The sequence below is a fragment of the Rattus rattus genome, chromosome 1 (assembly GCF_011064425.1).
Source record: "Rattus rattus isolate New Zealand chromosome 1, Rrattus_CSIRO_v1, whole genome shotgun sequence".
Taxonomy (NCBI): domain Eukaryota; kingdom Metazoa; phylum Chordata; class Mammalia; order Rodentia; family Muridae; genus Rattus; species Rattus rattus.
The window spans coordinates 132,026,932-132,041,664 of record NC_046154.1 but is presented as its reverse complement, the minus strand read 5'-3'; the positions used below and the strand labels follow the sequence as shown (position 1 = coordinate 132,041,664).

The 14,733-nt window shown below is 42.7% G+C and overlaps 1 protein-coding gene across 2 annotated transcripts in view; it reads left to right on the top strand.

The window, feature by feature from the left end:
• Virma (vir like m6A methyltransferase associated) overlaps nucleotides 1–5,024 on the top strand; it is a 59,021-nt gene extending 53,997 nt beyond the window's left edge. For both annotated transcript variants that reach the window (XM_032905901.1, XM_032905892.1), the window contains 4 exons: nucleotides 83–249; nucleotides 971–1,302; nucleotides 3,782–3,925; nucleotides 4,686–5,024. In XM_032905901.1, the coding sequence (XP_032761792.1) occupies nucleotides 83–249; nucleotides 971–1,302; nucleotides 3,782–3,925; nucleotides 4,686–4,840 (798 nt within the window). In that variant the 3' untranslated portion in view covers nucleotides 4,841–5,024. The remainder of the gene's footprint in view (nucleotides 1–82; nucleotides 250–970; nucleotides 1,303–3,781; nucleotides 3,926–4,685) is intronic.
• The last annotated feature ends 9,709 nt before the right edge of the window (nucleotides 5,025–14,733 follow it).

The window sequence follows — 14,733 nt, the reverse complement described above, 5'->3', positions numbered from 1 at the left end:
ATTAGAGTCATAGGTAATGGCAGGTTCTGTAGTGAGAGTTACACAGACTCTATTGTGTTCTCTTCTGTTTTTGTCACTGCAGGTAAAGGTTGACTTAATTGAGCTCTCAGAAAAGTGCTGCAGTGACTTTGACCTGCACTCAGAATTGGAGCGCTCCTTTTTGTCAGAACCGTCATCTCCAGGAAGAGCCAAGACCACGAAGGGGTTTAAACTAGGGAAGCATAAGCACGAGACGTTCATAACTTCAAGGTGAAATTCATAATACCGATGACCTTATTTTACCATACACATGTGACTGTAAACCCCTCCTCCCTTTTGAGACAGGAGTCCCTCTATTATGTAGCTCTGGCTATCTTGGAACTTACTATTTAGAACAGGCTCACCTCGAGCTCACAGAAATCTGCCTGCCTCTGCCTCCCAAAATCTGAGATTGAAAGTGTATGCCGTGTTGACTGGCGTAAGTGCAATAAGAAGGCTTAAAGTGAGTAATTTCAGGAAGTGGCTGGTGTGTGCTACAGTTCTGTTATTGTGCTGTTGCTGGAGGTTGAACCCAGGGCACTTGTAAGTCTTTGTGCTGTTCTTTTGTTGATCAAGAAAGAGACTGGTTTGTTTAAAAATTATTGTTAGTCTTGCTGGGTGGTGGTTGTGTATGCTTTTAATCCCAGCACTAGGAGGGAAAAGCAGGTGGATCTCTTGAGTTCAAAGCCTTCGTGGTCTACAGAGTGAGTTCCAGGACAGCTAGGGCTACACAGACAAACCCTTTCTCAAAACAACATCAACAGAAATATTGTTTGTCTTATCAATAAACAAGTGTATGATTTTTAGCTAGTTATATTATCACATAAAGTAATATTATTGGAACTGTTCCTATAATGGAATGCCAAACAGTGAACTTCCATTTTTATTATTATATTTTCATAGGAAATCTGAAAAAGAAAATGTTCCTCATAGAGTGCTTTTGTCTTAACAGTGGAAAATCTGAATACATTGAACCCGCCAAACGAGCTCACGTTGTGCCCCCACCAAGAGGCCGGGGCCGGGGAGGATTTGGCCAGGGCATCCGGCCGCATGATATTTTCCGTCAGAGAAAGCAGAACACGAGTAGGCCACCGTCTATGCATGTGGATGACTTTGTTGCAGCCGAAAGTAAAGAAGTAGTTCCTCAAGATGGAATACCTCCACCAAAACGACCGCTCAAAGTCTCACAGAAGATTTCCTCCCGTGGTGGATTTTCAGGCAACCGAGGAGGACGGGGTGCTTTTCACAGTCAGAACAGGTTTTTCACACCGCCTGCTTCGAAAGGTAACTGCCTATCTGTGCTTTCTAATGGGCTGGAGTGATGGAGTAGTAAACACAGGACCCAGATAGAATGGGCTCAGAGACTTCTCTCTCCCTACGGTTGAGCTCCCTTTGATGTGTTGTACATTTTGTTAGGGTGTTTTCTTCCTTCACTCCCTCCTTCCCTCCCTCCCTCCCTCCTTCTCTCCCTTCCTCCCTTCCTTCCTTCCTTCTCTTTAAAGATTTATTTTATGTATATGAGTGCACTGTCACTGTTTTCAGACACACCAGAAGAGGGCATCAGATCCCATTACAGATGGTTGTGAGCCACCATGTGGTTGCTGGGAATTGAACTCAGGTCCTCTGGAAGAGCAGTCAGTGCTCGTAACTGCTGAGCCATGTTTCCAGGTCCTTTCTTTCTTAACTATTTCCTTTTTACACAGAGGGGGGAAAAGTATTTTTGAGGCAGTGTCTCACAGTGTGGTCTGAATCTCACTATGTACATCAGGTTCCAACTGCCTCTGCCTCCTGAGTCCTAGAATTAAAGACGTGTACTACCATACCAACTTGAAGAAAATTTTAATATATTTTATTTGTGTGGGTATTTTGCTTGTATGTGTGTCTGTACACTACATGTGTGCCTATTGCCCAGTGAAGAGGGCATTGGATCTCTGAAGCTGGAATTAAAACGGGTGTGAATCACCATGTGGGTGCTGGGAATTGAACCCTGTCCTCCAGAAGAGCAGCCCGAGCCATCTCTCTAGCTCTCACAATGAAAATTTTATGTATCCCTCCTGAGTAACACACATATAGCATTTTCACAATCACTCCTCTCAACACTTTATTATTGCTCTTTCTATATATTTTTATCTTTTCTGTTTTCCATTCATGAGTAGTGTGTATGGGTATATATGTGCAGATGAGGGTAAAGGTATATATGGCTGCTAGAGATCTGTTGATATGATTGTTTGCCTCAAATGCTCTCCACCTTATATACTCATACAGAACCTTTCACTTGCCCCCCGGCATGTTGATTCAACTAGACTAGCTAGCTGCCATGGAACAGGGATCCCCTGTCACTGCCTCTCACATGACGGTATTACAAGTGGGCCACCTATGCTTGCCCAATGTTTCTGTGCGTGTTAATGGGTCCAGAGTCAGCTCCTCATGCCTTTGTAGCTTGTTCTTTTCCCTTCTGTGCTGTCTCCATTGCTCTCTACATTGTCCTTCAGAGGCAGGCTGTTGCTGTGTAGTTCAGGCTAGCCTAGAACTCATAACTCTTCCAGGGCTGACCTTGCCAGGTGCTGGACATGTACCGTTGTTCATGGTTTTTATCGTTCTCTTCTGTTTTAAATCCATGTTTATTTGTGTATGTGTCTATACACGTGCACATATATGTATGCGTGTGCTTACAGAGTGGAGACTAGGCAGGCACTGAATCCCTTAGAACTGCAGTTAAGAACATTTATGAGCTGCCTAACATGGGTGCTGGTATTATAAGTCTGGTCCTCATGATTGAACAGTAAGTGCTTTTAACTACTGAGTAATCCCTCTATCCCCTATTTTTTTTTAAATGTTGTATTAATTTGTTTTAAATTGTTTGAAGAGTTTAGACACGATACTTACAGATATTGCTCCTTTGTTTTTATACAAAGTGTTGCTATATAACAAGATTCATCCCGAACTTGTCATCCTCCTACTTCAGCAAGTACTGGCATTACAGGCTTATGTCTCCACACTGGTTTCAGAGATAATCAGTCCCTCCCCCAATCCCTATCATCTTCTTCCCTTACCTCTCTACTCTCTTTCACACACACTATTTTATTTGAGGCTGGGTTTTACGTATCCCTTATGTATTGTATGTACTGAGTCAGGCTTCAAATTCACTATGTAGTCAAGAAAATGTTGTCGTCTTTACGTCATGAGTGCTGGGGTGACAGGCATGTGTCATCACAACTCAGCCAGAAATGCCTCTTCACTAGTAAACCGCTGATGTGTTTTCATACCTGTTGAGTTAGGAAGGTGAGTGGTGGGGACTCAGTTTGCATTAATAGAATCATGTACACAGAAGGGCATCAGGAAGTGTGCTCAGGACTTCATCTAGTACTCTTGCATTATTAGCTCCATGCTGTCAGTTTCTGAGAACTCACTTTTACAGAGGAGAAAGTAGGTGGCAGAATAGTGTTTGAGTCAAGACGGTCTGGTGCTGTAGTCATCCTGCACTTAAACCCTGTGTGATGCTGCTCAGTGTGCAGATGCTTAGCGTCTCTTGTATCACCCTTGAAGGTTAACAAGAGCCTGTCAGATTCCCATTACTCGAGCTAGATAGTGGGCTGTGATGTGAGTAACCTGGAACCTCCACTCTCAGGAGTTAGAAGGCAGGAAGACTGCAGGTTTGAGGTTGGTCTGACTATTACATGGCAAGACCCTTACACAAAAACCTCCCAAACAAAGGAAGCAATCCAGGTGTGAAATCGGTTTTGATGGTGTCCTTTGTGTTTAGGAAACTACAGTCGTCGGGAAGGCACAAGAGGTTCCAGTTGGAGTGCTCAGAATACTCCGCGAGGAAATTATAACGAAAGCCGAGGGGGCCAGAGCAATTTCAACAGGGGTCCTCTTCCGCCATTACGGCCGCTTAGCTCTACAGGTACATGTTTCTCCCCACTTGTTTCTGATGAGAAATTCCTTCCTTTCAAGTTGTGAAGGTCATTCACTTTTGGTTTGGGAGAGACTTATTTAAAGTTAGGTATATCAGGGAATGAAACTTAATTGCTAGTGTAATCTGAGTGTTTTATCTGCATGTACATCAGAACTCATTACAGATGGTTGTGAGCCACCATGTGGTTGCTGGGGATTGAACTCAGGACCTCTGGAAGAGCAGCCAGTGCTCTTAACCACTGACCCATCTCTCAAGCTCCGCTAGTGTAATCTGAAATGTCTCATGATGACGGGCCATATTTAAAAAAACAAATTAGTTACTATGGTGCCTTTTGAACTGCAAAGTATTTTGATAGCAAAAGTAGCATCATGGAGTGGATACTGTTCTATGTACAATACTGATTCTTGTCAGATGTAGCTTTGGCTTTAAATGGGCATTCTAAAAATGAGTTCTCTTTTTAAAAAAGTGTGTGTGTGGCGGGGGTGGGGGGGTGGTGGAGGAAGGATGGAAGACTCTAGATTCCCTAGAACCAAAGTTGCCTGACGTGTACTGGGAAGGCGTGGATGTTCAGTCTTCTGAAGGAGCAGCAAATGCTCTTAACCATGGAGCTATCTCTGCAGCTCTAAAATGAGTTTTATTTGGGATATAATTCTCAAAAGTCACAATTAACCTGTTTAAAAGTATAAGCACTATACAACAGGCAAGGAGAGGATGTTGAACTAAAAGTGGTCTTGGTTTTCTTTCCTAGGTTACCGCCCTAGTCCCCGGGATCGAGCTTCTCGGGGCCGTGGGGGGCTCGGACCGTCCTGGGCCAGTACAAATAGCGGCAGTGGAGGCTCACGAGGAAAGTTTGTTAGTGGAGGCAGTGGTAGAGGCCGTCATGTACGGTCCTTTACTCGATAGACGTGCTCTTGGGAACACCCCAAGTAAATGGACATTTCATGAGGACAAAAAACAGACAGACCTTGAAGGACCAATTTAGACTTAGCAGTTATATCTGGATTCATCTGAGAGAATATTTTTATCTGAAGAAAGCAGATTTTGTTTGATACTTAATGAGATTTCAATAAAAATCCAAACTTTGTATGTATGTTTGTATATATTTTTCCCATTTTTATATGGTATTTATTTAGAAAATTTCTAGGTAGAAAGAGGAAAACTAAATAATTTGTTTTGTATTTTTCTTGCTTATACTATAGATATTTCCAAACTTTCTTCGCCTGTGGCACCCTTTAGTGTGTCTCAGGGATTTTTTCACAGTGTCCCTAGGCCAAAAGCAAACTTAATACTTTTGTTTATTAAACAGTTAGGTCCAAGCAACTGAAGACTTTCCACCATCACCACTAGTAACTGGACACCACTCGCTCAAGGCCTCACCCTTGGAAACAGCAGCCTTCCCTGTCCGGGTCCCCGAGCAGTACTGTTTATCACACTGCTGAACATTTGTCACAGTCGTGTGCTGTCATGGAAAGTCATCCAGTGCTACCCACGCTGAAAATGTGAACTACCTCAAACTAGTAGTTTGTGTGGTCCAGCAGATGTTGCTGTTTCCTCAAAAATTCAAAACGCTCATGCTCATTTACGAAGGTGCCCACCACACAGTTTAGTCATCATTGCTGCACCAGAAGAAGCAAAACACCTCCTTATGTTAGAGAGAAATGCAGACTTTGCTTCAAGTTTGGACCTACTGATGCTATTTTATAACATAGTTATTTAAAGCCTAAAAGTTGGCTTATCCTAATATGGTTATTTTGGGAATCAAGCATCTACTTTATATTCAGAAATAAAACTTATGACTTTGACCAAGGAGCCATATTTCCCCCAAGATATGTCTTAATTCATTGAGCCTATATACATGGCATAAAATATAGAGTTCTCTTAAACAAAAATAAGTGTATGAGTCTCATTCCATCCTAACAGCCTCTGTTTTGGGGAATCACTTGAGTGCATTTAAAAAGGCCTTGAAAAAGGTCAGCTTTAGAGTTGAGGGTCTAGCTTACTGGTAGAAGTACTTGCCTAGCATGTGTGATAACCACTAGAAGTGTGTATGTGTGTGTCTCTATGTGCACGTCTTTGTGTATGCATGTGCATATGTGCGTGCACGCATGTACGCATACATGCATGTGCATGGAAAGTTCAGCCGTAAGGATTCTGATGCTTATGTACAAGGTGATGAAAATTTTCTTAATAGTCTGGAACAACTCAAGCTCTTAGTCTGCTCAGGCTGCTATAACATAATTAAATAGATTAGATGGATAATAAAAAAAAAAATCTCTTAGTTCCATGGTCAGGCCTTTGGTGTAATCAGGTTCTGGTGAGGCACTCCTTGAAGATTTTTCACATGCTCTTTCTGTAGTTGAGGACCTCTTCCATCATGGACAGATGGTTTAAGGAGTTTGCCAACCTAGATTTTGAATCGTATTTCTACACCATCTGAATCAAGTACCTACCTTTCTCCACTCATAGCATCAGAATGTACCTCTTTTGCTGGGCTGTAGAGTGAGTGGCACATCTGTAAGAGTCTTGACTTCTTTTCTCATTTATTTGAACCCTGCATTTAGGATATTTTCAGTTTGTATCAGTTTGCGTCTGTACTGTGATGGTTAGTGTTGTCCACTTGATAGAATTTAGAATTACGGGAGGTCCTGGGGTCTCTGGATAAGCTGGATGGGGGATAATTTTAATTAATTACACTGCAGTAGGATTACTAGCCATCATGGTTGGCACAGTTCCCTGGGTGAGATCCTGCCTGGACCACAGAAGTAGAGAAAGGAGATGAATGCTAGCAGGCTATGTAGAATGTAAGGATTAATTCACCACGTAGAAATAGAATTCCAAACACCTAGGATTGTGATTTGTCATTTCAAAAATGAGTCAGATGTGCATGTACATTTAGATCCGTGTATAACTGCACTTCTTCAGAATGAGTGACTATGAGTGTATTTTGTCTCAGTGATGTATATGTTTACATTAGACATTTCAGTGGTGTTTGGTATTTGGGAATTAAAGCTGCAGAATATCTTTGGGGACACAGTTAATTTCATCTCTAGCACAAATAGAGGATAGGATCATTTGTATTCATTCCATAAAAATAGAAAATACTAAAATACTGATGGGCAGGATTGGGGATTTAGTTCAGTGGTAGAGCGCTTGCCTAGCAAGCACAAGGCCCTGGGTTTGGTCCCCAGGTCTGAAAAAAAGAAAAAAGAAGGAGTTTGTAAAAACTGATGGGCTTTATTTTAGACTTGCTGGTATTAGTTTCAGACAGTAGAAGTTCAGTTAGGTTAGTTTTATTGTACAAAACCTTGGGAAAACCTACAAGATGCAATCAAAAGATAGAACTTGTCTCCTGAGCTTGTCTCAACTTGTCTTGGTGCCTTAGTTCAGTCCTTAATATTAAAGCAAGGTATTGGCTTCTTTTTATGCTTTATTTACTTATTGTATGTTGGTCTGCGTGATGTATGGGGTCTGTGCCACAGCATGTCTATGTAGGTCAGAGGGCAACTTGGTAGAGTTGGCACTTCCTTCCTGTGAGTTCTGGGGATCAAACTCAGGCTTGGCAAGCTCTTTACCCACTGAGCCATCTTACTAGTCTAAAGCCAGGTATTTTCTGCCTTTGCCAGGAAGTGTACAATGCATTGAAGACAATGACTGCATAAACAGTGAACTTAAAAAGAGAAATAATAAAATCTTAGGTTATCAGTATGAAATGACCCAGAATTCTTAAGAAATCCAACCAGTACATTTCAATATAATTTTATTATAGGTGTTTTACAGTAGCTAACTTCAAAATAGCTAAATAGGTATAATGGGAGAGCATCTTGATGTCACACTTTTATAATTTCAGACTAATATCCTTTTTTGGAACTATATATGGAGGCAAAGATGGAAAATAATGCACTTTTTAGTTTCGTAAATTTAGGACTGGGTGTGGTGGTAGACATTTCTAATCTCAGTACCTGGGAGGCCGAGGCAGGCAGCAGTGGGTTCCAGGCCAATCGAGGTGACATAACGGGACCCTGTATAAACAAAATAATTTTAAAAGGAAGTAATGCAGAGATGCTAAAGGGGCCATAAAAGCCCATAGTCTAGAGAAATGACACAGGCTGAAATGCTAGCAGAGTAGCAAATGGAAGGCAGCAGGTGAGAGCTAGGGAAGAGGCCAGTTGACACCAGTTGCTACCAGTGTGGGGGGGGGGCAGCTAAACAGTGGGAACTTTACAGTGATAGGTGGGAGGTCTGAACTTCCGACCTGCTTCATAGAATTACAAAGTTTTTGTGGTAAATAAGACCTATGGTTGTAACCATTTTCTTAAAATCTTTAAAAATATATATATATATGTATGTGTGGATATTGTGCACTCAAGTGCAGGTGCCCAGGGTCAGAGGTAAAGGGTCCTGGAGTTGTGAGATACAGGCAGTTGTGAGCTACTCTGTAGTGGTCCTGGGAACCAAACTTATGTCCTCCAAGATTTACAGCAGCAAGTACTCCTAACCACTGAGCCATCTTTCAGCCCTTCTTGTTAAAAAAAAAAAAAAGTCTAGTTGTAGGCACCTTTCGCTGGTGAGCTCTCTCTGGCCCTGTCCTTAATTTTTGACATAGGGTCTCTGACTGAAACTGGAGCTCACTGATCTTAGTGTCTCTACCTCCCTGGCACTTAGATTCCGTGTGAGTCACCACATCTGACATTGTGTGGGTGCTAGGGATCCAAACTCTGGTCCTAATGATTGTGTGGCCAACACTTTCCCAGCTGAGCCAGCTTCCAAATCTGTGAGATGTAACTTTTGACAGCGTGGTTATTGTTAGCGTGTCATTTACATTTTGGGGGTTTTAAAATAAATTTTTGCACACTTTTCATTTTCAAGCAAAATAAAATAGTGAAATGTAGTTACTTTGTTTTGCACTGCTTTCTTTGTTTTATTTTGTTTCCCTCTCTGACAGGGTCTTGCCTTGTAGTGTGGCCAGGCCTCTAACTTGGAATCCTTCTACCGTCCAAATGCTGGGATTACAACCACATCATGAAAACACCATACATACACATACCAGAACCAACCAACAAACCAAAACCAAACCAAAATGAAAAACCAACTTTTAAAACCAAAATGAAAAACCAACTTTTAAAACATGTTCTGAAGGTAGTAAGTAAATTTTGAACAAGAGCTCAAGTTGGCAAACAGTTCTCAGTGCTGGCTCTTGTAAGCCAGACTGGGAATACTTTGGGACTGCTTTGAACTAAAGCAACCTAATAGCTCTCTTTAAGTCTGCAGCTGCTAGAAATTGCTTTCTCTAGGGATGATGTTAGATGGCTAAATGCTCTGGAATGGTGCAGTTGCTATTTACTCTGGCTAAATATGTCTTCTGAGCAACTCCAGAAGCATGGAAAGCTATTAAAAGCTATTAGTAACTTTTTTCTTGAAGCTTATTTTGGTGGAAATCTAAGAAAATTAGTAGTTGAGAAGAGCTATGTGCTAATCCTGGTTCTGTGATTCATTAACTTACTGTGTGATATAAATAAACGAAATTATCCGAAGCCCTTTAAAAACATATTCTGACCAGACAGTGGTGGCACACGACTTTAATCCCACTGCTTGGGAGGCAAGGGAAGAAGCAAGTGGATATCACTGTGTTCTAGAACAACCAAAGCTATGCAGAGAAATCCTGTCTTGAAAAAAACCAAAGCAAACAAAACGCCAGCATACATTCTGAAATATAAGACAACTAAGAATGCATGTGGTGGAGAGGAAGTCTGAATTAGAAGAGACACACTACGGGTGTATTAATGTAAAATTCGGCCCCTCAGAATTGAATGCAGTGGTTAAGAGACAAAAGATATGGTACACAGAGACTAAAAGCAGATGTCTAGTCCCTAGTCGGTAGACGTGTTGGGCTGTGATACGGATGTTGGTTAACAGGTTGACTAACACTGTCAATAACAAATTCGGAGTTTCCGGGAGAAGAGGAATTAGGTTTGATTTTCTATAGCACAAAAGTCAATGGCAATGTATGATGTAGTTTGAAGTGACTAGAGTCAGGCATGGGGGCTGAGGCAGGAGGAGTGTAAATACAAGGTCTGCTTGGGCAACATAATACAACTGCTGAGTATTGGCTTTTTAGTTAAATCAGCCTTACTTCCCTTTTAAGAAGCTGGTCACTGCAGGAGGCCAGCGACAGCCTGAAGAAATCAGATGCCCTACACTCCCACCCCACCCCACCCCCTTCCTAGAACAGAGGTAAGCAGTTTGGACTATGGTTTTGCAGCCCCCAGTTTACATTCTTAGCCATGTAGGCTGTGGCAAACTAAATCACTTCCCACCAGCCTCCCCCGACCCTGCCTCACTAACTACAAAGGTCAATATCCTCTTGTTTGGGGCACTTTCTCTGAAAGCTTTCTTCTTGGGGCCTCCCTCACTACATCATTCTGTCCAGGATGGCTCTCTCTGACTCTTATTCTGAGCTATCCATTTCAATGAAGTTCTCCAGGCTTTAGGGGGAAGCTTCTCTTTTCCTTATGTTGTTTCTGATATACTGCGCTGCAACCTTTGCCAGGCTCCTCCACTGGGAGCCCCCTCATAGTGAGGCCCTTTCTCTAATAGACATTCCTGAAGGGCAGTTATGTGTCAGCTCCTTTGACAAACCAGCCTGTTGTGTTGCTCTTCTCTTAACAGTCCTGAGCCATATTTTCTTAAAAAACAAAACCAAAAGGGTGGTAGTACAAGCTCAAGGCCAGCCTGGACTACAAAGGGAGTTCTAGGACAGCCATGACTACAGATAGCTTGTCTAGGGGTGTGTGATAATGTGTGTGTGCGTGTGTGTGTGTGTGTGTGTGTGAGAGAGAGTGAGAGAGAGAGAGAGAGAGAGAGAGAGAGAGAGAGAGAGAGAGGGAAGAGAGAGAGAGGGAGAGAGGAAAGAGAGAGAGAGAGAACTAGAAAGGGGATAGAGAACTTATTACATTGTCTGCCTTGTACTTAAAGTTTAAAAGGGGGCAAGTAGTGGTTGGAGACATGGCTCAGTGGTTAAGAGCTCTGGCTGTTCTTGCAAAGGACCTGGGTTTCATTGCCAGCACCCACATGGTGGCTCACACCCATCTGTGACCCCAGTTCCAGGGTTTCTAACACCCTCATACAGGTGTGTAGACAGACAAAGCAGCAATGCACATGAAATAAAAATAAGCTATATAAAAATGTCTGTATTTGGGGTTGGGGATTTAGCCCAGTGGTAGAGCGCTTGCCTAGGAAGCGCAAGGCCCTGGGTTCGGTCCCCAGCTCCGAAAAAAAGAACCAAAAAAAAAAAAAAAAAAAAAGTCTGTATTTAATTTTTGCACCTGTAGCTTTTCAGGTGAAGCGAAATGGTAACTGTGAAGAAGAAACTTTAGTTCATACTCAGAAAGCTAGAAGTTGTTTTAGCGGGAGGTTGCATAGTAGCGTGACTGCAGAGAGAGTTGTGTACAGTATAATTCCAAAAAGCCAGAAGGAAGGGTTTTGAAAGTTTTCACCTTAAAAAAAATAAGCATTTAAAGAGGTAGATGTGTTTAACCTGGTTGTACCGTACACACACAAGTACAGGCATCTCACAGTGCCCACTAATCTGTAGAATTTCTGTGTCTATATGCTATTTTTTTTATTAAAGATTTACAAGAATATTTAGCTGTCTTCAGATACCTATTTTTACAGATGGTGTCCACCATGTGGTTGCTCTTTGAACAGGACCTCTGGAAGAGTCGGGCTGTCTCTTCTGATGATCCTTCTCCAGCTTTAACCTCCTGAGTTTGTCTGTCTGGATTATACATAGTGTGTAGTCCAGCTTAATGAGCCTTCTTTTCTTGTTGGGATTTGTTTGTTTGTTTGTTTGTTTTTGTTTGTTTTTAAAGACAGGGTTTCTTTGTGTAGTCCTGGTTGTCCTGGAACTCACTCTGTAGACCAGACTGACCTTGAACTCGAAGAGATCCGCCTGCCTCTGCCTCCCGAGCGCTGGGATTAAAGGTGTGCAACTGGCTTGGATTTACTTTTCTAAAAGTCAAATAGCATATCCCCTCAAAATGTAAAGCTTGATCCATGATACAGAGACTTATAAACAAAGCAAAAAGGAGAATGCACACAAGAGGTGGTTGTAGGGGACTCAGAAACTCAAGGTCTTCCTTCCCAGGCTGTGAGAGTCCATTTCGGAGACGATGTGGGGAGAAAGCACTGCAGGGTAACTCAGTCTTCACCCATGCTTGTGACTTCTCACAGACCTTCTGCGATGTGCATGCAAATACATGCATATGTAAGATAGAAATACAGATGAAGATATTTCTGAAGTTACTAGACAGTTAGGTGTTTTGATCCCTTCTTTGAAAGGAAGGAGGCTTTTTTTGGGGGGAAGACTAAAGTAAGCAGGTAGTTACCTTGGCAACCCAGATAACTTCAGTGAATGTTCTATCATTAGCTTCGATTTCCTCTGTTTTTTTTTTTTTTTTTTTTTTTTTCCTTGCTTAAATCCGAACGATACTGTTGTGAGCTGAACTCAGAGTGACGGAGAAAATTGGTTTCCCATAAAATTAGTTTCCCTTACAGCCCGTTGGGTTTACTCTGTCCCTAGCTAAACTCTTGTTAATACCCTCAGCTGCATCCTGGGCCATGGTCAAGAGAGGACATGTGGAAGAATGGATATGATTTTCTGATAGCCCGTAGAAAGGGAGGCACCATAGCAACAGCTGAGTAGAGGCAGCAGACAACAGCTTCCCCCACCCAGAGCAGCCAGAGGGGGCTCCACTCAGGTGAAGCTGGGATTCTTGATTTGTCATAGAAAATAATTTCAGAAGTCAGTCTGAAGCCAAGTTTTAGTTTATTAAGGGATCTTAACATAGATTTAAGCAAGTCTTTAATTGAAATAGTAGCTGTTAGGGACATAAGTGTGGGTGTGGACATCTCAAGAGAAAAATATGCGAGGCTGGTGGTTTCTGAAGCTACACTGATCAAAGGTTTCTAAAAACCTTTGTTTTTGGAGGAAGGGTTTACTTAAGTTTTATGTGTATAGGTGTTTTGCAGGCATTTATGTTGGTGCCCTACATGTGTGCAGTGTTCGAAGAGGCCAGAACAGGGTGCTTTTTAATTTTGGTCAAACTTGTATAAAATCCAGTGAATGACCTTTAAACACTCTCTTTTCAAACGTATCTAACTCCAACTCCAGATTTTTTTAGGGCAGAAAGATTGGTGTTATTGTAGCATTTGGAAGTTCTTTTGGGTAATGCTTTGAATGATACCACGACCTTGTCTACGATACTTTATAAATGGTGGGTTTTTTTTTTAAAGTCAAAAGGAGCCCTTCTCTTTTTCACGAGATTCCATAATCACACATTTGTTTTTCTACTCCTAGAACTTAAAAGGGCTTGTAAAAGATTCTGCAATTACTACTCAGTGTCACTTAAATAACAGGATTTCATGTACCTCAGTGATGCACACACTTCTACGATCCGAATCATAATTTACTGATTTAAGTTGTGAGGTTTGTCGCTTCAGCTAGAATCTGAAGACTGGAACCAAACCCATACGTTTTGGATCTAAGCAGTCAACCGGAACCAAACCTAGATGCAAGTAAAAGGAAGTGCAACGGTTCCAGCGCTCCGACGGTCCTCCAATCAGAGTCTGGGGGCGGAACCGGCGTGGTGGTGCGCATGCCCGGCGCCGGGTCGGCGGTTGGCTGTATGAAGGCGGGAAGCTCGAGCTGGCCGGCCTACGGCATTGCTACTTGCTGCCGGGTGCTCGCGGTTTCAGTCAGCTTGCCGGGTAAGTCTCTGCCGCGGAGACCCGGGGTGGCGCGTGCGGTGCCTGGTGAAGGATGGCGCAGGTCCTGGGAGAGCGGGGCGGCCAGAGCCCCGGCGCTGGCAGGCTTGGGCGGGACAGGGGGCGGGTCCTGCGGGGTCGCCGGTGCCGGGGCCCGCGAAGCCGCCTGGGGCCTGAGAACAGCAGGTGTCAGCCAAGGGGTTGTAGAACTATCCAGCGCCTTTCCTAGACGATGCACTTACCCACTGGTTCTCTCTGCTCCCTGCTTCCAAAAACAAACAAACAAACAAACAAACAAACAAACAAACCATTTACATTAATTATGGAGGATTTTGTAGGAAGGTGGACTGGAGTCCCGAAGCCTAAGGAGAATTTACAGTTTGAAATGGAAATCTTTGGCTACAAGCCAGAAAGCTGAAACAGCAAGGGAGGTCTTTTGCTGGCTGGTGGGGTTTTATTTATTTTCTAGCATCCTAGAGTTTGCCACACCCTTTCCTCAGTGAAGTCCAGAGGAAGGCAGAGATTCTGGCTACGATCCTGTAGGCAGAACTACATCCCTCTGTCTTTCCCTTTCATGGGACTTTCGTTGTTTCTACTTTCTACTTTCTTAGGATTTTGTGGATTAAACAGGCAACAGTAATTATAAGTAATAATATTACAGAAAGTATTGAGTACTGTGCACCAAGCTTTGCTCTAAATTCTTAAAATATTTCATCTCACGGTTGCATAGTTGTATGCTTAAGTGTGATTAAGAGTGATTAAGACACAGGAGAAAACACATGCATTTAAGCTAACTGCAGAATCACCTGCTGGGAAAGTCATTGGTGCACAGTTATTAAGGCACACATGATGTGTTCCTGATATCAGCCTAGTCTGGCCGTTTTCCTGGGGTGACCTTATCTTAGCCGAAGATTCAGTCAGGTGCACGAAATCCTAGCATTTCACTAGAGATGCCAAGTGGCTTTATTTCTAGGGCCTGTAAAAAAGGTCTCAGCAAAACTAGTTTACAAACCAGCTACAGCCTGGCAGGAGAT